This window comes from Hipposideros armiger, unplaced genomic scaffold (assembly GCF_001890085.2).
Source record: "Hipposideros armiger isolate ML-2016 unplaced genomic scaffold, ASM189008v1 scaffold_338, whole genome shotgun sequence".
Lineage (NCBI taxonomy): Eukaryota > Metazoa > Chordata > Mammalia > Chiroptera > Hipposideridae > Hipposideros > Hipposideros armiger.
In genome coordinates, this window is record NW_017731688.1 from 387,861 (window position 1) to 412,137 (window position 24,277).

Sequence of the window (24,277 nt, forward strand, 5' to 3'; positions counted from 1 at the left end):
TCCTTTACAGGTGAGGAAGCATTTTTCTCTCACTAACATTTGATAGTACTGATTTTGCTGAGTAAGTAGGCAAAAGGATTCAGTAGTTTTTTTAGTAAAATATGACTCTCAAAGCCTTTTCTCTCTAAGGGGCCTTTTTCAATTAGTTATGGGGTTTATAATGAATGGAGAGAGAGAGTAAATTGAATGATTGCCATAGAGAAGCATCTTAAAGATTAGAATATTGAGGATACATATTAATTAAAGCCATGTTCTTTTGTGACATATTTTATAAATCTAAGGAAAAGAATTGTGATAATTCTGCATTTAAAAATGAGAGATTATAATTTGTTTTATCATAATACTGTGCCTAAATTGAGATTCCTAGAACATAATTAAAGGGACATTTGTATTTCTTTTCTATTTTCTGGTCTGTTTGATATTTACTTTATAGAAAACTCTTTGAAGTAGGCTAGGCCTGAATAGAGACTAATAATAGGTTCTTTGTTGAATATAAAAAGAAAATGCATTTGTTTCCTTGCACACAAAACAATGGTTTTCCTGTTTAACTCATGTCTGCTGCTTTGAAGAATATATTGTAATGTTTCAGTAATAACAAAGAAGAGTAGAAAGTATTTTATATGTGATTTTTAGGGGATGGTTTTAAATGGCCAGTGTGCTTTCAGTTTTCAAAAGATTCATAAACTTGGATTCATGGAACTGTTTAGAACAAAGATAGCACAAGTCAGACCAATTCTTAAATTGGATAATAGTATTTTTTTTCCCCAATATTTTATTGGGGAATTGGGTAGGGGAACAGTGTTGAGGAATTGGGGAAGGGGAACAGCCAAGTTGTCATTCAGTCTTAGTTGTGGAGGGTGCAGCCAGCTCAGCTCCAAGTCCAGTCTCCAGCCGGCTGCCTGTAAGCAACTCACGGCCACTCAGCTCAAGGTGCTGTGTTCAATCTTAGTTGCAGATGGACGTAGTCCACCACCCCATGTGGGAGTCGAACCGGCAACCTTGTTGTTAGGAGCACATGCTCTCCCCAGCTGAGCCATCCTGCCACCTGTTGGCAGCTCAGCTCAGGCGCAGCTCACTGGCCCATGTGAGAATTGAACCGGTGACCCCGTTGCTCAGAGCTCCCACTCCTTACCAACTGAGCCACTCGGCCAGCCCGAGTAATAGTATCTTTAACCTTTGAACTTTCTTTTTTTTTATATTGGTCATGCCACTCTCATTCCTATGGAATATTTCTTGTTCTTGAATGCATTCATAGTTCAAAAATACCAGGGTTCTACCTAAAACCTATTTGCTCTTTGTTCTCTGATTTGTTCAAAGTTGAAATCCCATATGTTTGACTAGTTTGCCCACATTTACTAGGATGTTATTTATTCTTTTAAATACTAATCATTATAGGATAAAGTGTTGGGAATTAATGTCGTACCCCCCCCACGCGTGCGCATACACACACACACACACACACACACACACACACACACACACACACCGGCCAAATGTTTAATATAGAGTTAGTTATGTTATAGAGTATTTTGGGGGTGGATGTAGTGAAGAAGGAATCTGAAAATTCCTAAATTACGTAGTTGTGCAGATGGGAGGAAAAAGACAGCGTAAAGAGACAATGTTTGTGGGTCTGATACCTTCTTTGAACAGAGTTTTTAGGGAGGATTTATGGTTAAGAACTTACAGCATTTTCGTTCTGTAATGAAACCTTTTCCACTTACAACTCTCAAATTATCTTAAAAGAACATTTATGTCAGGACAAAGAAGTCTTATACAGAGTGATTTTGGGGTGGGGGCCAGGGATCACAATGCTTGTATTGGGAAAAGCAAGGCTATATTTATTAGAGCTCTATTACTGACACTTTTTTAAAATTATTTTTCAATTACAGTTGATATGCAATATTATATTAGTTTCAGGTGTAGAACTTGTTGATTAGACATTTATAAAACTTATGAAGTGATCACCCAAGTAAATGTTACCCATCTGACACCATACAGATTTATTACCATATTATTGATTATATTCCTTATGCTATATCCAGCATCTCCATGACTGTTTTGCAACTACCAATTTGTACTTCTTAATCCCTTCCTCTTTTTCATCCACCTCCCACCTCCATAATCCCCCTCCCAGCTGTTAACTATCAAAATGTTCTCTGTATCTGTGAGTCTGTTTCTGTTTCGTTTGTTCATTTATTTTGTTTTTTAGATTCCACATACAAGTGAAATCATATGGCGTTTGTATTTCTCTGTCTGACTTATTTCACTTAGCATAATACCCTGTAGGTCCACCCATGCTGTTGCGGATGGCAAGATTTCATTATATTTTATGGATGAGTAATATTCCATTGTATATATGTACCACTTCTTTATCCATTCACCAGTTGATAGACACTTAGGTTGCTTTCATATCTTGACTATTGTAAATAATGCTGCAGTGAACATATGGAAGCATATGTCTTTGTGAATTAGTGTTTTGGGTTTCTTTGGATAAACACCCAGAAGTGGAATTGCTGGGTCCTTTTGTCTTTTGTTAGAGCCTTTGTTTTAAAGTCTACTTTGTCTGGTATAAGTATTGCCACTCCAGCTCTTTTTTTGTTTGTTTTGTTTTTTGTTTCCATTTTCATGAAATATCTTTTTCCATCCCTTTACTTTCAGTCTATGTGTGACTTTTGATCTGAGGGTGAGTCTCTTGTAGGCAGCATATATAGGGGCCTTGTTTTCTTATCCATTCAGCCTTCCTATGTCTTTGATTGGAGCTTTTAATCCATTTACATTTAAAGTAACAGTTGATAGACATGCAGTTACTGCCATTTTCATATTTTTGATATTTTTTTTCTTCTTAAAGAAGTCCCCTTTAACATTTCTTGTAATCCTGGTTTGGTGGTGATAAACTCCTTTAGCTTTTCTTTTCTTTTTGCCTGGGAAGCTCTTTATCTGTCCTTCAATTCTAAATGGTAGCTTTGCTGGGTAGAGTAATCTTGATTGTAGGTCATTACGTTTCCACTTTGAATATTTCATTCCATTCCCTTCTGGTCTGCAAAGTTCCTGTTGAGAAATCAGCTGACAGTCTTATGGGAATTCCCTTGCAGATAACTACTTTTCTCTTGCTGTTTTTAAGATTCTTTGTCTTTAACCTCTGGCATTTTAATTATGTTGTGTCTTGGTGTGGGCCTCTTTGGGTTCACCTTGTTTGGGACTCTCTGCACTTCCTGGGCTTGTATGTCTATTTCCTTCACCAGGTTATGGAAAAGTTTTCCATCATTATTTCTTCAGATAGGTTTTTCTCAATTCCTTGTGGTCTCTCCTCATTCTGGTACCCTAGGATGCAAATGTTCATACCCTTGATGTTGTCCCAGAGACCTTAAACCAGAGACCTCAGTTTTTTGGAGTCTTTTTTTTTTTTCCCTGTTCTGATTGGGTGTTTTCTGCTACCTTAGCTTCCAAATCACTGATTCAGTCCTCTGCTTCATCTAATCTGTTGAGTCCCTCTAATGTATTCTTCATTTCATTTATTGTAGTCTTCATTTCTGACGTCTATTTTATGTTTTCTGTCTCCATTTTTATGTTTCCTATTTCTTTGTTGAATTTCTCCCTGAGATCATTGAGCATCCTTATAACCAGTGTTTTGAATTCTGCGTCTGGTACATTGCTTGTCTACATTTTGTTTAGTTCTTTTTCTGGAATTTTGTCCTGTTCTTTCATCTGGGACGTGTTTCTCTGTCTCCCATTTTGGCTGCCTCCCTGTGTTTGTTTCTACTTGTATGTATTAGGTGGAGCAGCCACATCTCCCGGTTTTGGTAAAGTGGCCTTATGTAGTAGGTGCCCTATGGGCCCAGTGGTCCAGTCTCCCTGCTCACCTCAGCCAAGTGCTTCAGGTGTATCCCTTGTGTGGGTTGTGTGTGCCCTCCTGTTGTAATTGAACCTTGATTCCTGTTTGTACATCAGTAGGAGGGATTGACCCTCAGGCTGATTGGTCGTGAGGACTGGCAATGACTACAGTGAAGGAACTGTTGTGCAGGGGCTGACCCTACAGAGCAGGATTCTGACTCAGGTCAGGATTCACTTTAGCAGGACTCTGGTGCCTGCAGAGTCAGTCCTTTGTGTATGTTGTTTGTGGAGGTGGTTGGTCATGCTCTGGTGTTGTCTGAAGCTGGCCACTGGGTGTATTGGTTTGGGGATCTCTTAAGGAGGGCATCTGGTGCAGGACAAGTTTAGCCACTGCCTGCATTCTGCCTGGGCCACTTGGTATGAGCTACAAAGCGATCTGTAGATGGTTGCCACTTATGCTGGGCTTGGAGGTGACCAGGAGAGGCTAAGCTGTGAAATGAGTCTGGCTGTGGCTAGTGCCAAGCTTGGGGCTGCATAGCAAGAGGCACAGGGCATTCTGAGGCCAGATGCTGCTTTGCTTGTTTAGGGTTTGTGCACCTTTGAGAGATTTTAGGAATGTTGGCAGCATGAGCCAAGACAGGCCATTTGTATGGAAAAGTCACTGGAAGTGGCTTGGGTACGGCCCACAATTTGGGTGAGTCAAGCTATCAGGGAATCACCAGGGCTGGGCAAAGAGTGTTAGAAACTCAGGTTGTTGGAAACTCATATCTGGCACCCACTAGTGAGTGCAGAGTGGGTGGGGGGAGGGCTCGACATAGGAACAGTAGCTTCTGCCAGCACTTTTGTCTGGGAGAAAGCTGCCCTTTCAGCTGTGCCCTGAAGTTAGACAATTCAGTTCCTCTCTGTATGTCCCTGGCACCTTTCGAGCTGCTGACCAGTGCTGGGGCTCAGAGCAAGTCAGTCCATCAGCAAGCATACTAAGTCTATGCACAGGCCCTTTAAGAGAAACGCCTAGGACTGCAGCTGCCCTTCATTTTACTCAGCCACAATCTCCACTGGTTTTCACAGCCAGAAGTTACGGGGACTTCAGGCACTGGAACCCTGGGCTGGGGAGCCTGATGTGAGCCTGGGATCCCTCACTCCTTAGGGAAAACCTCTGAAGCCATGATATCTCTCCTGATTTTTAACTGCCACACGTGGGTGCTGCCCCAGCCCATTCTGCGTCTATACACCTCCTACCAGTCTCATGGTGGCTTCTGTATATGTTTAGTTATAGGACTTCTGTTCAGCTAGATTTCAAGCAGTTCTCAATGGTGGTGGTTCTGTAGTCTAGTTGTAATTTTGATGTGGTCATGGGTAGAGGGGTGCACAGTGTTTACCTACTGCACCATTTTGACTGGAAACCACACATGAGTGATTTTGATACCAGAAAATTTGTGGGATTTTATAAAATTTTGCAATGGGAGTATGGTGTATCATTTTTCAAAGATGCAGGACTTACACTTCCCTCTGCTGTGTATCACTCAGCATTTCTGCTGGGATTGACCTTTCACTTGGAAGTTTATCATTTGAAGCAGAACGTTTTACTATGGATCTATTTTTCATAAAATAGCAATTTTTTTCAATGAGGTAGTTTATTCATACAGTCCTTTTTCTTAGCTAGCTACAGACTTGCACTCTTGTTTACTGTAAAACAGATTATAAAATTGAGATTTGGGACATTCTAACAATTTCAAGATAGGATGTCTTGCTTATTTTAAATATATAAAGCTTTGGTACTCTTTTTAGTTATGTTGATTTGTTTAGTAAATGAGTGTCAAGATATCCTTTTTTGTCATAGGCTCTTTAAGTTTTAATTACTTTAAATTTTTATTTAGGTTCAAAGTACGGAGGGAGAAGCTCCTCATGTTCCAGCTACTTATCAGCTAGGTCTCACTAAGTCAAAAAGAGGTAAGTAGACCAACATCCACTAGATCTCAAGCACATTACCAGAGTGTCATCAGTTAACTTGGAAAAGGGGTTTTACCTATCAGTGTTTATACTACATGGAAGTGTAAAAAGATGAATAAGAACACAGGTGTGCATGTTTCATTATGGTTTGGTTATTGAATGTTTTGTATCTTCTTGAAGACTTCTATGCTCATAAAGTACTTTCTGCTTGCTTATTCTGTAATGATCTCATTACACAAGTCTGTGTACTTTAAATATTTTTCAGTTCTGCATAAGGGCTAAATGGGAAATGATAGAAAGAGCAGCACATTCAGGCCGACTTTTTTACATGATTATGACTGAAATAGACACTGCATTTTCTTACCTCTGGGTTTTCATTATTTAAATATGGCTCCTAGGTATGATACATGAATATGCCTGTGGCAAAAAAACTAACATCTCAGCAATAGTGAAAGCTAGTTAAATTAAATTCAAACTATGGATCAAAGGTGAGTGGCTGTAGATATCATTGTTCTCTTGAATTATTAATTATTGACCAAAGAACCTTTGCATCCATTTCTTTCACATTTAACTTACAACAAAAAGAGCATGCCTGATCTTTAAAGTCACAAAGGTTTTGAGATTTAAAGAAAAGGAGAGGAAGTAAAGAAGTTAAAATGACCACTGAAGGTAGGACTGTTTATTTTTAAAACTTTACACATGCTGAACCACCCTTGTTTTTTTTTAAGCAAAGATTCATATGTATGTTCCTAGAATAGGAAATTACATGTTTGTTTTCTTCTGATCTCTGAAATGACTTCATAAGAGACAATTTGCATATAATTTTTCTTTTATTGCAATATGGTACTTAGAAACAAGAGCTCCGCTTACTAGGTCACTACAGTCCTGCTCAGACACAAAACAAAGTTTGCTGTTAATTTTCGTCCCCTTGTAAGTCCATAAATACATGCATGTGTTTCTAAGCTGCAAGGCAGAGTTTACAGCCATCAAGGAATCTTTGCTTTAGCTAGGTAGACAAGGGGTACTTTGGAAAAAGCAGCTTTCCCTGTGTCAAAAGTGGTAATAGTTTCTTTAACCTTTGAGCTTTTTTTTGTGTTGGTTATTCCACTCTTAATCCTAGGGAATATTTCTTATTCTTGAGTGGATTCATAGCTTAAAACTTCCAAGTTCTTCCTAAAACCTCTTTGCTATTTGCTCTCTGATTTGTTCAGGGTTGAAATCCCATATGTTTAGCCAGTTTGTCCGCATTATTAGGATGTGGGTAAACTGTATATATTTAAATAAAAACACTGTAATTACTTTAAGATCTTTCAAGAGTAAGCTTCCTGTGGTAGGAATGATGGAATGTGGTTTGTATTCACATCTAGGTTTCTTCCTCTTATTGACATAGGGTCTCTTATTTCTGGCGGCATGAGTAAAAATGTTAACATTTTTATGAATCACATTTTTATAACTTAACAGTAAAATGGTTTTGTGTGTACATGAGAGGAAGAGAGAACAACATAGTGTTTTAGTCATTTTTGAAGATAGCTATTAAATTTTTTTTAATTAAAGTTTATTGGGGTGACAATGGTTAGTAAAATTACATAGGTTTTACATGTACAATTCTGTAATACATCATCTATCTATCACATCACATTGTGTATTCATCACCCAGTCAGTTCTCCTTCCATCACCATATATTTGACCTCCTTTACCCTTAATCTACCACCCCTCTCCCCCTTACCCTCTGATAACCATTAAACTATTGTCTATGTTTATCAGTTTTTGTTTCTTTGTTTGTCTGGTTCCTTTGTTCCTTTCAGTTTTATATCCCACATATCAGTGAAATCATAATGGTTCTTGACTTTTTCTGTCTGACTTATTTCATTTAGCATGATAATCTCAGGATCCATCCATGTTGTCACAGATGGCACTATTTCATCTTTTCTTATGGCAGAGCAGTATTCCATTGTGTATATATACCAGATCTTCTTTATCCAATCATCTATCAAAGGACACTTTGGTTGTTTCCATGTCTTGCCATAGAGCTGCAGTGAACACTGGAACACATATATCTTTACGGATAAATGTTAAATTTTGATAATGCAATATACAGGTATTTTAGATTAATCATAATTGCAGAAATAGAATTACTAGTAATATATTTATTTCATAACTTGAGTAAAAATGCATATAGTGCGTGTATAAAAATATTTCATCCTTTACTAATAGGACTTTTGAAGTTAACAGTGATCTGAATCTCAAACCCAGTCTTGGGATTTACATACTGAAGCCCCGAGAGGTTTAGTGACTGAAATCATGTCACAAGCTATCATTAGTGACTGAAATCATGTCACAAGCTATCATTCAGTAAATATGTTGAGAGCAGTGCAATATTTTCCTTATTACAGAAGACAAACAGTATTTTCTGTTCTAGCAGAGTATGCAGGTGTTCTGTTTTGTTCCTTTATGATACTGCACAAATAAAATTTCCAGATTTTGTTTTGTTTTCACTTTAATTAGTTTGTTCTAACTTCCCAGTTAATTAGAAATGTCTTATCTCTTCAGTTAGGACAGACCTATTTCTTCTTAGCTCCACCTTTTTCTGTGGAGACCAGTATTTTTTGTGAAACTGAAATGTCTGACTAAAGAACCTAGATTGTGATTGATAGTTTATAGAATAGTTTTATCTGCTTTGTACTTAGTTCCTGAAGTAACCCTGAGAGATAGGAGAATTATTATTCCATTTTACAGGTGAGAAAACTTAGTGCTTACAGTAGTAAAGCAGGAACTTGTACCCAGGCCTCCTTGTTCTTTCCACTGCCCAACACCTACTCTGAAGCCTGAGCAGTCTACCCTCTGACCTGACCTGTATGAACTCTGACAGGACTAAGTAACCACGGAGAGGTGAACTCGGCAGGGACTGTCCACCTTGGCAGATAAAATAGATCTTACCAGAGAACCTGAGCAGAGCTAGTCACTAGGCTTCCCTGGGCTCTCTGGCAGCTTGCCCTTTGCCCAACCAGATAGGCAGTTTCATTTCTAAATACTTTAAGTAATTGCTTAATTCTGTTGTTGCTTTAAGGAGATGGTTATTGATTCATTCAGCAAATTGTTTTCTTGTTAGCATGTGCTAGATACCAGGATACAAAGAAGAATAAATAGGGTTCCTAAAATAATAAATAAATAAATAAATAAATAAATAAATAAATAAATAAATAAATAAATAAGGTTCCTGCCTTCAGAATGCTTGCAGTGTAGTTTAAAAAAAAAAAAAAGACATGCAAACACATAATTACCGTGATAATTGCTGTAACTTAAGATGTTAATCATCAATTAATGTAATGCAAAATTAGTACCTATGGTAACCAACAGCTATTCCAAGTATTTTCACAATTATTCTAGTTTACCTGGATTATCAAGGGTGTGGTTCAATTCCTTATGTTTCATTATGCAGTTTTGTTAATTTCCAAACACTACTACAGAATTGTTCTAAATTTTTAATGAGAAAAAAATGACTCCATTTTATGATGCTCTAGGTTGAAACTGAGGCTACAGTGGGATATTTTTCAAAGTCAAGTGAACTTTAAATTGATTTTGGATGTTATTCAAACATATTATGGAGTTTATTTCTGTCATTCAAATTTTGAATGTACTGGGTTGTCGGAAAAGTCATGACGTATTTTTTCTATGTTTTTCGTTGCAAAAACACGTCATGATTTTTCCAACAACCCAATAGATTTGGTCAGCACACTTTAAGCCTGTTGCTTTCGAAGTTCTGCAGAACTTGATTATTTCATGAAATATCTCCCTTAGTAAATGTAATGCTTCTAAAGCCTCTCCCACTGAGTTACTTGTAGCGTGGATGGGAGTGTGGTTACGTTTGCTATGCTTAGTTGACCTTTTTTACACACTTAAAACATTTTTTTTTAGGTTATACTAACCGGGAATTAGAGTTTTGAGGCCAAAAACTAAACAGGGTTTTTATAAGATTAACAATACTATGTACTAGTTGAACGTGTTTGAGTTTTATGCAATTGTTATGAAAAAATTGTTTCATAAGTTAATAAATGTTTGCATCATTTGAAACATCAGACATTAGGTACCCTTGAATTCAGATTATTTAATTTATTGGCTTGAATTTTATACACACACACACACACATTTTAATTAAAGTTTTTCAGGGTAACAATTGTTAGTAAAGTTACATAGGTCTCAACTGTACAATTTGTGACAACATGGAGGATCTTGAGATTATTATGCTAAGTGAAATAAGTCAGAAAAACTAAAAACCCTTATGGTTTCACTGATATGTGCTATATATTTTTATTTTCTTATTAGGAAGATAATAGAAGTTTTTACACATTACATTTAAACTTTTAATTTCACTTTAAATACTTGACATATTTACATAATGGAAATGTTACTTTGGGTCTTTTGTTTCAACCACTTGTCTTCCAATGATAAGAAATTAATTGGATTTACCAAAATATATAATAATAATTAGAGCTTAATTAGCAGCTGGACATTGAGAATTTCTGATAGATCTGATTCAGTTTTTGTTGGAATTTGAGTTGTCTCCTGTGCTTTGAAGCCACAATTTTGCCTAAGTGATGCATACTTTTCTAAGAGAGAATCAATGTTATGTATTATATATCTGTTGGGACTCATAGATCTGTAACAAAATTGTTCTCATTGAAGCTATATTTAGCAGCTTTGTGAAACTACATTTCTTTCGGTAGATCACCTCTTACGAACTGCCAGCCAGCATTCTGACAGCAGTGGTTTTGCTGAAGATTCAACAGACTGCATCTCTGTGAATCATCTTCAGGTAACACTTTCTATTGTAGTAGGCATTATGATTAACGTCTTCATATTTTAGGTAATTTTTTTAGTAGCAATATATTGCAAGGTCGAGTCTGTGTTATCTTTATTTTTCAAATAATAGTAAGAATAAAACTTCTTCTGGGGTGCAGATGTAATCTAAGCATTTGACTATAAATTTTGGGTATCACTAATTTTTCATCTCTCTCTGACTGAATATTTAAAAACAGAAAAAGCTTCTTTATTTTGGGACCACCAGTAAACAGGTTATTTTAATCATAAACCTATTCTGTCTGTTATTTTTCTTATTTTTTTACCATCGTATTTTAGTATTTTACAATAATTGTTTGTTTAATAAAACTAATATTAAGTGTGGATCCATAGCTTGCTTAATGTTATATAACTTCTATGCTAGAGTATGTTAGATAATCCAGAAGAGAGGCACATCTTTATTCTCAATGAGCTTATAGTCTATGTGTGCAGTACACAGAATATGCATGAAAAGTGGTTAAGACACCTATATGCAAATTTTAAAGATAAAAACCCCCAAAAGAACCTTTATAAACATAGCATATAAGGAATAGACATGTAAGAGAAATATTTGAAGAGACACAGAAAGAATAATCTGGTGGTCAGAAAAATTGGGAGATGGAGGAGAAACCTTTTAAAGGAAGACTATGGCCATCGGAGTGCAAACATGAGAGTTTGGTTATGTGGAAATTGCGTAGTTGAATAAATAGTTCTGATGGAGTATATGAGGCAACAACATGACTGAAGAGTAAATGGATGATAAGAAAGAGAAGAAGTAAATGCTGACTGGTTTTTCAAATAAGGATGATAGCTTAGTGGCAGTAGGTCTTTGTCTTTTTCATAGGACAGTGACTTAGGGAAGTTGTTATGGAAGGGGCTCTAAGAGCAGAGAGTTGGATGCACAAAAATCGGGGATGAAACTGGGAAAATACCCTAGTCCTGGAGAGGATGTGATCAGAAGTATAGGTTGGAGGCATTCGCTTTGAAAAAAGAGACACAGTTTCCTTTCAGAACGGAGAGGAGGGCATGATGGGGAGAATTATGGGGAACTTTGTGGGTGTTGGGGAAGAAAGTTAAGAACTTTTTGTCCATTTTCTCTGCGTCAGTGTCATGTGTTGGAAGAAAAGGAGATGGGTGTTGAAAAGGGGATTCAAGGAAAATAGTAAAGGCCTGGAATAATCTTGGTGAGAAAGTGGAGGAGTTGCTGACTGGGGCAGTGAAAGCAGTTTTGAGCAGCACCAGGGCCACAGCCGAGGTGGGACACCCTCCAAGTGTAGAAGCGTCGCATCATTTTGGTAGTTCGTTAATGATACTTGTTTGAATCCATCCTTCTCCGTTTTCCTTTCTCAGGTTCAGGAGCCCCTGCAGGCCATGGGGAGTAGTGCTGATAGCTGTGACAGTGAGACAACAGTCACATTTGGTGAAGAGCTTGTCACACCAACAGCACAAGACCAGCCTTATTTTAATGAATCGGAGGAGGAGTCTCTCGTTCCTCTTAAGAAGGGAAGAGAAGAGAAGGCAGAGACAGTTGCTGACAAAAGGGGGTCAGATAGCCAGGATTCCCCCCAGTGCGAGACTGTTCAGAATACAGGAAATAAACAGTCCACCTGTGGTGCAGGGCATCACGCTACTGAAATTACTGAAATAGAAGTGGATTTGTCCCCAGCACAGCCAGTGGAACTGCCGAGGGAAGCAAGTGCTGAAAGCGATGTGGATAAAAGCACTGAATGCGAATTTGTCCAGTATACCACACACCATATTCTCAAGTCATTGGCTTCTCTTGAAGCAAAATGCAGTGAGAAAGGCTCTGAAAATATAACTGGGCCTCCCTCTTCGGTGGACAAAGTTACTACAGCTTTGCAAAGAGCTCAAATGAAGATATGTGGTCTGTCTAATCAAAGAGTAGGGCGTAGCTTGATAAAATCGAAAGATCTGTTAAAACAGAGGTACTTGCTTGCAAAAGCTGGCTATCCTCTAAGAAGGTCGCAGTCTTTACCGACCACCTTGCTGAGCCCAGTAAGGGTCGTGTCCTCTGTTAATGTTCGCTTGTCCCCAGGAAAAGAGACCAGATGCAGTCCACCTTCCTTCACCTATAAGTACACATCTGAAGAGGAACAGACGTTAGAAAAAGAGGTGGTTGAGCATGATGGTCAGTCTTTAGTTAAATCCACTATTTTCATCTCTCCATCATCTGTGAAGAAAGAAGAAGCCTCTCAGAGAGACGCGAACCAGTTGGAGGAGTGTCATAATCGAAGGACTCCTGCCTGTTCACTGTATGCTCCAGCACCGATCTCTCGGTCCACCTGCTCCCTCCACTCCCTGCACTCGGAGTGGCAGGAAAGGCCCTTGTGTGAGCACATGAGAACTCTGAGCACCCACAGCGTTCCCAACATATCCGGCGCCTCCTGTAGTTCCTTCACTTCCCCTTTCGGGTGTTCTTACTCACATAGACATGCTGCCTATCCTTACCGGGCGTGCTCTGCCAACCCGCCTTCTGCCATCGAAATGCAGTTACGAAGAGTATTGCATGATATTAGAAATTCACTGCAGAATCTTTCACAGGTATGAGAAAAAAATACATCTTGCTTAACTTTTTTTTATTGTTATTGATCTGAACACCTCTTAATTCACTGAGAAGCTAAGACCCGTCAGGCATGCAACGCCCCAACTTTGTTTTCTTACATGCCTAAACTTTACCTCTCCCTTCCCTCCTCTGTATCCTTTCCTCCTGTCTCAGGGGAAAGGCTGTGACTAATCCCGAACAAGGTTAATTTCTCTGCTGATAATCTCTCACTTCTAGAGAAGAGATTTGCCTGTTAGGTATCCTCCCTTCTTTAGTCTCTCCTCCACTGTCTTAGTCAAGTCGCCCGTATTATTAAAAAATCTTCCCTCTCAAGCACTTTCTTTCCTTTTTTCTGCCGTTTGACAGTGTTCCCCGCCTCTTCCTTTCTTAGTTTTCTCCTCTTAGCTTCTGTGTCGCCGTGTGTTCTCCTGGTTCTGCTCGTAGCTTTCTGACTAAGCTTCCCCCTTCACCTTCTGATTCCTGATGCTGGTCTTCTGGCACAGAATTAGTCCGCTTCCACTGGGTTCAAAGACTGGAACTGCCCCAGAAAAGAAAAAAGCAGGTAAAGCGTGAATTTGAATAAAAGTAGTCGATGTGTCTTGTCGCTTTTAAAGTCATCGCTCTCATATCTGTGAGTGGGCCAGAAATAATTTCTAAAAACTTTGAAAATGAGCAAGTTATCTCTAGGTTTGCCTTTCGTACTTTATGTTTTCTTTCTAAATCTCTCTCTGAACTACTTGCATTCAGACGGTTAGGGAAATGAAGAAAATGACAGTGTAATGTAGTGATCAGAGTGTTCAGCTCAAAGCCAGGAGGCCTAGAATGTATATAACAGATCTCTTATCATGATAACATACTAGACAGGAAGGAAGCCGCTTTGAAAGTAAAAATTCAAGTTATAACTTTTCAAGTTATGTACTAAAATATACCTTCTTTTAAATATAAATTTTATCCTCATTACAGTTGTCTCCTAACGAATTTCAGTCTAACCAGAATATAGACGCTTCTTCCTCTTTACAAAATGTAGTTCTGTCAATGAGTGAGACATTGAACCTTTCGTCTGTAATATGTGAAGCTGGGGATTCCCAGAGCCTTGTCTCCCTGCACCCCCATGGTGCGCCTTTCTTTCTACGCCAGATTGTTCTTCTGCTCTAGGTATGGTCTTCTGCTCTTAGATGTCCATCAGTAGCTCAGCTAATTAATTTCCCCACCTCCACCTCAGTAGATAGAGAGTCTCCGACCTGGCCCTTGCCTATCTCTCCAGACTCATTCCTTATGTGCGTGCTGCAGCCACTTTGGACTGCGTGCAGGTCTCTAAATAGGTGTGTGTTTCTAGGTATCTGTTTTTACATGTGCCACTTTAATTTTCTATGTGGAATGCCCCATTTTTGCCTTTCTTTGCCTGACCAACTCCTGTTACAGTTAGGGCTTAGTTCAGGTGTCACTACTGATGGGAACACTTACTCCCCTAAACTAGATTTTTATTTCCATCATAGTACTACTCCCCTGCACCCCAATATTACAATAATTTAAAAAATTTCTTTTATTTCTTTCTTACACAGTGAGAACACTTGATGGCTTGGAATGCCTTTTATCTTCCTTTTGTCTTTTTCTCTTTACTGCATGAAATAGTGACATGGTAGAAGCTCAAATGTCTAAGAATGAGTGTGATGATTGTTTGCTACTCTTCCATCCAAGTCAATAGTCTCTGTTATCTAAGAATGACATTTGCTAATGGCGTCTCCATTTGTTTTTGTTTTTGTTTTTTTACTTTCTCAAGACAAGAGGAAAATCCTGTAAGACACAGATGAACTATAAATGTTCCTTTGACTCAGCCTCATTCCAAATAGACTTATACCTGAAACACATAGGAATAACAGGTAGCATTAGGGACTGATTTTATTTGGTCCTTGCTTACCACATGAAGTTTTTCTTCGGTTTTTTGGAGGAGCCTCAAAGAAAAAAATATGAAGGCCTCAAATTCCGCCTTTTTAATACCTTGTATAATGTGGAAGTATTCACTTTAACGTAGATTTGTAACTATACTTTCTCTTTTTTGAAGTACCCTATGATGAGAGGACCTGATCTTGCTGCTGCTCCATATAGTATTCCGAAATCATCTGTTCTACCTCTTTATGAAGTAAGTTCTTACTTAAGTCTTTGTGTTACAAAATAATTTGTGTGATTTAGAAGTATAATTTTGTTATATTGTATTTTAGAATACTTTTCAGGAGCTCCAGGTAATGAGGCGGAACCTGAATTTGTTTAGAACGCAAATGATGGATTTAGAATTGGCAATGCTGCGTCAGCAAACCATGGTTTATCATCATATGACTGAGGAGGAGAGGTACAAGTTCATTTTGTCTTAATGTAACTCAATATTTTTTATTCTAAAAATCATTGTCAAGTTTTGTTTTGTTTTGTTTTTTAAAGCTAGGGTATTTTTTTGTGCTAGGGTATTTTTTTGTGCATCCTTTATTTTGTGAGTCAGTGTAAATAAAATTAGGCATAATGTTTTACTAAGTAAACATCTCTGCCTTCAATGTATTAAGGAAGGTAGTGGCGGTAATGTATTTTTTAGTGTCTGGGATATTGGTGATAAAGAGTAGAGGAAGAAAGACCATTTGTTGTGGTGGTTACACATAGTGCAGTTGCCCATTTATAGAACTTGGAATTTTAATTCCTTCTGGTAGCTGGTGAGAGAATTGTGAATACTTGTGCCTGTCACCATACCCATAGGTATGAAGTTGATCAGCTCCAGAGTTTGAGAAATTCAGTCCGAATGGAGCTTGAAGACTTGGAGCTGCAGCTGGAAGACCGTCTGCTGGGCCTGGAGGAGCAGCTGCGAGCCACGCATATACCTTCCGCCTTCCGCTCCTCAGCACTTGTGGTACGTGAGGCACCCTGGGGCTTGGCACTAGTTTTCAGTGAGGATCTGTTCATAACATTCCATATAACATGGACAGATGCCTTAGTTTAAAAACACTGGTTTTAATGGCATTAATAGCATGGATATTTTTAAGGAGCCTTTCCCGCAAATCAGTTAAATACATGTTGTGATTATTTTCTTGTATATTTAGAAATACATTGAAAAATTTTAATCATAATTTTTAATAATGAGAATAAGAAGCAATAAAAAAGTCTAGGGGTTTTAAAGGAAAAATGATAATGGGTTAAGGCGTGACTAATTTAGATTTTAATCACTATATAACTACAGAGAACACAAATATATATTTCACTCTGGTTTTTTCCCTTCCTTGCCTTTGAATAAATAACTGTTCTCTTTAAACTTTTATTTTGTTTTTTTTTTCTATTCTTTATGTTTTTTAATGAATCGTGTGAGATCTTTAAAAAGGCAGAAAACATGTATACAACCAAGAGATTCAAAAGAAACACTGTTGCTCTTTATTTGTACAAATTTTTGTATTTCTCACGTTCCTTTCCATGAAATTTGTACTTTAACAGTTATTCTTATTTTTGCTATCTTTGCAGTTGTAAAATATATTTTTTGAAATGTTGAAATAGTGAACTTCTGAACTTCTCTTTGTTACTTGAACAACATATTTAATTTTGTTAAGAATAAAGGATGGATACTCACACACACATAAATACGCACACATACAGAGTAGAATCAGTAGAATAAGAATGCATGTGTGTACATAGATATGAGTAGCACAGAATAAGAATATCCTAGATCACTGATGAACATACTTTTCCATAAAAAGTTTGTATCCATTATTCTGAGAAATGTGTGTTGGTAACAGCAGAGAATCTGAACATCTATTCACCTTCAGTTGCAATAATACATTTTATAGGATCCCATGACAGTTGAGAGTAACTTTTGTGACATGAAGGAATACTTCAGGGAAATAATTAGCTAATTCATTTTATTGTAAAATAGTTGCAGTTTGAAAAAATATATTCACACGCACATCTATGTGTATTGTTCTTACTTTTTCAGGGATTGTGTGGCAGCAGAAGCGCTGATAACTTGTCATGCCCTTCTCCATTGAATGTAATGGAACCAGTAAGCCTCTCTCCTTTTAACTCGCTGGGCAAGAGAATGATATAGCATTTCATGAAGACACAATTTTCCTATTGGAAAGGAATTTTTTTTTTAATACACAATTTGATAAGTTAGTTAAATTGGAAGTGAGTTTGACATTTCTGAAAGTCCATTGCCATCTTAGGCCACTACAAAGCCAGTTAATTGCAATAGTGATTTATATTAATTGCCTAAAGAAGGTAATGCATCATAAAAAATATGTAATTTATATGCCAGGGGAAATGTTCTTTTAAAGTTTGATTCCAGGTCCTTTTAGATAGTTGGATCTGTAAGATTAACTACTTTTTGAACAAAAGTCTGATTTTTATTATACTTTAAACAAATTTGTTCACTTTGGGGCGAAAGTATTATAAGTAGCTATTTGGTTTTTCACTCGTTACTATTCCTTAAAAGTAATTTGGACACCCATGTGGTAACCAGTAATATTTCATCCAACTAGATACTCTATTGCGTCGTCGGGAAAGTTATATGTTTTTCAATGCAAAAATGCATCATGACTTGCCCAACAACCCAATAGCTACACATCTTGTGGCTTGATCTCACTATGAATATAAATTTTCTTTGCCATTTTTGCAAATGAAATTGAGTAGTTACTAAATGAATGAATTAGAATCATGTCTTTACAAGTTAAGTGATTTGGGGCAGTAATCACAGCTAGGATTTTAACTTATTTGAACTATCAATCTTAATTTCAAGAGAGAAGAATGATAATTTTTCTGATCTACAGGTCACTGAACTGATGAGGGAACAGTCATATCTGAAATCTGAATTGGGCCTGGGACTTGGATTTGATATTCCTCCTGGAGAGAGCTCAGAATCTGTGTTCTCCCAAGCAACATCAGAGTCATCGTCTGCGTGTTCTGGTTCTTCTCCCGCTAATAGAAGAGCTGGACTATCCTCTAGTGACTCAGCAGGCAAACCCAAGACCCGTCGGGGATCAAGCAAGAAAGTATTCCGAGCATCTGTGGCCCTAACGCCAACTGCTCCTTCTAGAATGGGCTCTGTGCAGACACCTCCAGAAGTGGAAAGTTCTGAGGAAGTGGGAGCAGCTGAAGAAGGCTCAGAGGCTGTAGGACCTAAATCTGAAGTGGAAGAAGGGTATGGCAAAACCCCATTAACGCCAACTGCTGAGGAAATGCATAAAAATGTGGAGCAAGATGAGTTGCAGCAAGTCATACGGGAGGTGAGTAGAATCCATGCTTAATAATTTATTTGGTGATATGTGTTTGAGGGGGTTTTATTTGAACATTAATTATTTATAAGATATTCCTTTGATTCACTGTATTCAGTAATTTTCAGAGAGCTTTTAAATTAACTTCCCCATTGATCTAGCTTGTGTCTATTAAGAGTTTTTGTAACATTTCTAATGGCATTTTGGTAAATTTCATACTTCAGTGTGAAATAATTGCTATTGTGTGTATTCACTCTGCTGAAGACGGTGTAGATAAACGTGTGACACACTTTTTAGATCTGTTGCCACATTTGTAAAATGAGAGATTACAGTTCAGACAAAATCCTTCCAGGATGTTATAATGTCATTATATAATATCAATTGACATTAGAAAATGATGTTGTGACTTTAACAAGTATAAGTAATTTGATCTATTTGGTTTAGTAGGTGGAGTAATATGGAAATTATATGAGTTGCTCAAAGATAGAAATACAGAATGAAAAGGTTTACCCTGGAAGATAGCAGTGTGCAAACCTGAAGCATTTAACAATAGTTCTAGGTTACCAAAAGAATTGCAAAAAATTAGGAAGATTAGTAGTCAAAGGTCAAAAGTTAATTGGGAAAATTAGTAAAATAGCTGTTTTTGTTACTAGGATCAGGTAGTAAAAAGGAATAGTATAAATATATATATTTATGTATATATATAAATATATATATTTACAACAAAAAACAGAAAAATACGTCATGACTTTTCCAACAGTCATTCATATATATATATATATATATATATATATATATATATATATATTTTTTTTTTTTTGGCTGAGTTATCCTGCCACTTGTTGGCAGCTTGGCAGCAGTTCAGCTCAGGCCGGGAATCGAACCCGGGAATTGAGCAAGTTCTTAGCCAACTGAGCCACTCAGCCAGCGAAATTCACTTTTTCAACACAAGCATTATAGCAGAACACACTGAATGTGTGTAATTTCTTTTCATGACATGAATTATCAACTTGAAGTTTGAAAGGTCTTAATTCTGTAAGTGTATTTGTCCTGCAGATGTAATTATTTTTGTATGTTGGTTGTAGCTGGCTAATGTTTAGCAAGCTCTGTACATCCACCTTGCTCGTTAGGTATGACTGATTATCATCCATTCTTATTGATATGCTTCATGTCAAAGATCAATTGTGACTGAAATTAAGTAATTGTTTTTCTTCATGCTATATTAGTTAACTGAGAAAGTAAGTTTTAAGGTCTCCCCACCCCCTGCTGCTGCAGAAATGTGATATTTTTGTTCCCTTTAGCTACTTTGGTTTGAAAGTTTTCCTTGAGAACTTGACTTTATGTTACTCATTTGGCACAAATACTCCCTTTAATGCACACTTGAGTCCTCATTTTTAAAGTCGTTAATGGATGACCTGATGTGTACTGTGTGTAATTTCCCAGGAGTAAATCATTCCTAGACCAGAGCATTGATTTTTGACTGATAGAACAGAGCATGTAGGAATTCAGCTGTTTTCTTGGCCCTAGAGAATTACTTAACATTATGAAAACCTCTCATTAGGCATAGAAGATTTTATAATTTGAAGACATTTAAACTGACACGCAAGGAAATGTTTCAAGAATTTTTCAGAATTTTGTTATTAAACCCATTAATTAGAAACTCCCTAATTCAGAATTTGGCATAGTTTAGAGGAAGTTGGGCTTATTAACATTTATCTTTTTGCTGTCTATAAAAAAAACGGTTTACCAAACAAAATATATAGATCCAACAAGCAACAGAGGAATATTGATGTACTTAAGAAACTGTTTTGAATCATTTTAAAAGCATATATTAACTGATAAATTAGTTTAATGCCATTTATAATTTAAGAAATAAATTGTGTCAATATCATCTTAGTTTACTTACAATGGTATTCTGTTAACCCTCTGCTGGGCGCAACTGCTCTCATAGATTCATTGCACACAAATTTTCAAATATCTAACAGTTAAGTATTGTGACTCATCGCTTCCGTATCTTCCCCCTCTACTGTAACTTACCACCAGTCATGTTTGTGACTTAGTACAGTAATGACGTATTTCATAGTGGCATCTTTGTGTGCAATAAATCTGTGAGACCAGTTGCGCCCAACGGAGGAGTAAACTTTGTTTACAACATATTTAAAGTTCAGATTGGTCTTGATTCCATTAATTTCCAATCCATATTTTTTTTACTTAAATACACTTGGTACTGCATTCCAGTTTTTGGGTTTTTTTTACGTTTATTGTATCAGCTACCAAGAAAATTAGATTCTGTCTTCCCAGTCAATTCTGGGCCCCTGACCCCATTAACAAAGCCGCTATTCAGGAAGGCAAGCTCTAAGCTTGGATTGAACAGTTTTGCAGGTGAGGATTAAGCATGTTTGGCAGACACTTTCAGGGAAGTTTTCTTACTGCAGTCATAGGTGCATGAAAACAATGATGTCTGTCAGGCCTTTGTTTCCATCATTTCATGATATGTGAAGTTTTTAGAAAGAATGCTTTCATTATTTATAATGTAATAATACAGTAGAATTCTTTTGAAGGAGAGCATTGAAAGAAAGCCCTTTAAGACAAATGTTTATACACTCAGTCACTAAACTTTGTTAGATTAAAGCTACCCCTTTTCTGCACAGATTGTGTATGTTGTAGTACGGGACAAGTACACACTCCTGCAGTTTGCCCAGGTGGTCTGTGATGTATATAATCAGTGGCCTGAAACTGTTTAGTTACTTAAAAACAAAAAGTAAATAAAAAGATTGCTTAATAGAATGAATAAACATGTGCCCACAGTAGCACATTCAACAGAATTAAACATAGATTACTTTATGTTCAGACAGTTCTTTGTTTATTGAAGTTCCCAGGCTTGATTAGTGCCTTTTAATATGATCACTACAGTTCACCTGACATGCTTTAAACATACGTTTTGGTAAATACACAGCTTGACTCTGTTCTTATTATAACTTCTTTTAGTGATCACTTGATATCATGGCTGCCAGGAAGTCAGCAGATGCATATTAAATAGATGTATTGCCCCCCATTTGAGACTTGCATTGTCTGTTTATATTACTAGTGAGCATTCCTTTCTTAATCTCAAGTAGCCTGTCTTCAGCCTGTATCACTTTTGGGAAATTACCATATTTCCCCATGTATAAGACGCTCCCATGTATAAGTCTCACCTTAATTTTGGGGCCCAAAATTTGAAAAAAAATGTATTACATAAAATTATTGAAGTCAAATTTTATTCATCATAAAATTCATACAACTCTTCATCACATGTGGGAAATGCAAGTAAAAAAAATCTACAACCACTGCATAACACGCACCCAGTTTTTAGACCCCAAATTTTTCGAAAAAGGGTGTGTCTTATACATGGGGAAATACGGTATAAGCAATGCTACCATCCATCCCAATAGTTTTCTCTCTTCTAATCCTTCCAACCTCTATGCGGCTTGAGAGACTTTAGAACTAATTTATCTGTCCATACATTTAATCCTGCAATAAATTGTTAAAGGCATTTTGTTATTTTCAGTGCTAGTCTGTAGTCCCTTGTTTTTCTACTTTTTGTTCTTTTTTATGTCTGGTATGGTTTCTCACTCCTGTGCTGTCTTACTCTGTCATTGGTTCATTCATTCAAACATTTATTGAGCATTTACTTTATGCCAGTATACACTAATAAATGAGACCCAATCCTCTACCTGAAATAGCTCACAGTAAACACTTTCTATTTGACCTCACCCTTTCTATTCTAACTTTCTTCCACTTACTAGCAGGAACTGTCTTGTCACCAAGGCTCTTTTCTGCTGCCCTCTCATCCACAGTGCTCTTGCTGTAATTTTCTATTCTCACTGTTGTCTGAAATCTTCCTTTCTATTTCATGACCTATTTTGTTAAAGTACACCATTCTCTGAGAATTGGTATTTTTTCTTCTTCTAACCCATACTGGTCTCTTATTTTTCAAAATTTATTCTTTTATTATATTATTAATGAATTAATAAGTTTTTTTGTCTTAATATATTATGAAACAATATTCATTTTCTGCCTGTCTAGATTATAACATCCATGATGGTGGAGACTTTACTTAAGTACTCCCCAAATACATTGGCACACATTGTTAGTTTGTAAGTAACACTTTTTGACCAATGAAGAATGATGAGATTTAATAAATTTGCCATATTGTATTGGACAATGGAAGTGGAAATATTATGCTAGTCATTGTCTTCTGTAAATACAGATTTGCAGTGGTTCTCAGTCAACACATTGTGCTTGTATCCTGTGGTTAAGAGATTCTGGTTTTCATAATATTTGTGGCTAACATGTATTTGTTTAAAAAATGAATCTGAAGTGCTATGAACTTCAGAAACTTTTGATGATGCTTAAAAATTAGAAATATTGGTAGAAGGTAAAATGAGTTTATATTTATTTACATATATTCCAATACAGATGGATGGTAGGTACAGAGCATTTGTTTCTCTGGATACTTATGTATAAATCTCTGTATGTACTGTGTACCAATTTTGCATGACAGATTAATACAGAGCCATTTTTGGAAAGACTTCAATTGAGATGTGTTCAGGATGTACTTAGAGACATTTTAGGAAATAGATCGGGCTGACAGGAAACTGTGGAAATGTAGAATTTTTAAAAGCTGGTTGACAGTGTCTCGAGTGCTAATTTGGGAAGGCATTATCAGTTTGTTTCAGGAAATGCACATTTAAAGTCTTCACAAAGGGCTATTTGGAGGTGATGCTATATTATTAGAGAGAAAAAGACATGTGCAGTGTTGGGGCAACTAGAGAAGAAAACCTTGATGCAATTGTTATTGCCCCTAGGTCTCTGCCTTTTCCAACAATAAAATGAGATGTGTATCTCTATCTGAAGCAAAAGTTTTAGATAGTGACAAACGTACCATACTACTAAAGAAAAATTTATTTCTTTAGAGTTTATAGTGTTTAGAGAATGTTTTTCATGTTTTAAAATAATTTATGCTAAGTGATCATTTCTTCTTTCTGCTTAAAATGTGTGTGTTATGTTAAAACAATATATTTCCTTAGATACTCCACTTTCAGTTAGTATAAACAGGCAGTATAGCTGTATATTATTTTGCCACTAATGGGTTTTCTTAACAATGAGAACACTTGAGCATCCTGCTGATTACCAGACAAAGGTGGACATTAATAAAAAAAAACCCTAAAAGCAAACCTAACATTTAATCACTCTTCCAGGCTATTTTTGTGTCATGAAGCAAATTCTTTAAAAGAAGTTTTCTTAATCTATAAAATAACATTTTCTAGTGTTTTCAACCTAAGAAATGGGATATATTTTATAATGTAGTTGTCTGAATGATGGTAAACAAGGCCTAGATGTCTGATTGGGGTTTGAGGGTAAATGCATTTGATTCCCCTCTGTATTATTGCATGAAGATTCACATCAAGATTGTAGTTTTCTTTACGATTTATGTGATTGCAGGAATTAAATGCTATTTATGTTTTTTTGAAAACAAAAAATGGATGACAGTCATATGGTTAAATTCTTATTTTTCTCTTTTTCCATTCTAGATTAAAGAGTCTATTGTTGGGGAAATCAGACGGGAAATTGTAAGTGGACTTTTGGCAGCAGTATCTTCAAGTAAAGCATCTAATTCTAAGCAAGATAGTCATTAAATGGAGTTAATAGGTAAATTTTCTGAATTTCTTTGTTTAGATAAATGTAAATTAGTACTTTGTTTTTAATGCTTTGTTTTCTTAGTATACAGGCCTGTTTGATAAAATTTTAATTTTTAAAATGTATGTAATATTTTATTCTATAGTGTGAAAACTTCATAGAACCCCTTTTCAAATACAAG

The 24,277-nt window shown here is 36.6% G+C and overlaps 1 protein-coding gene across 6 annotated transcripts in view; it reads left to right on the forward strand.

Moving 5' to 3' along the window:
- The window catches only part of ITPRID2 (ITPR interacting domain containing 2), a 39,853-nt gene that overhangs the window by 13,456 nt on the left and 2,120 nt on the right, over positions 1 to 24,277 (forward strand). For 3 of the 6 annotated variants that reach the window (XM_019661189.1, XM_019661192.1, XM_019661193.1), the window contains 9 exons: positions 5,709 to 5,781; positions 10,506 to 10,594; positions 11,968 to 13,179; positions 15,243 to 15,320; positions 15,400 to 15,527; positions 15,920 to 16,070; positions 17,142 to 17,207; positions 17,974 to 18,429; positions 23,991 to 24,108. In XM_019661189.1, the coding sequence (XP_019516734.1) occupies positions 5,709 to 5,781; positions 10,506 to 10,594; positions 11,968 to 13,179; positions 15,243 to 15,320; positions 15,400 to 15,527; positions 15,920 to 16,070; positions 17,142 to 17,207; positions 17,974 to 18,429; positions 23,991 to 24,095 (2,358 nt within the window). In that variant the 3' untranslated portion in view covers positions 24,096 to 24,108. The remainder of the gene's footprint in view (positions 1 to 5,708; positions 5,782 to 10,505; positions 10,595 to 11,967; positions 13,180 to 15,242; positions 15,321 to 15,399; positions 15,528 to 15,919; positions 16,071 to 17,141; positions 17,208 to 17,973; positions 18,430 to 23,990; positions 24,109 to 24,277) is intronic. The other 3 variants (XM_019661190.1, XM_019661191.1, XM_019661194.1) reach the window with 3 other exon arrangements.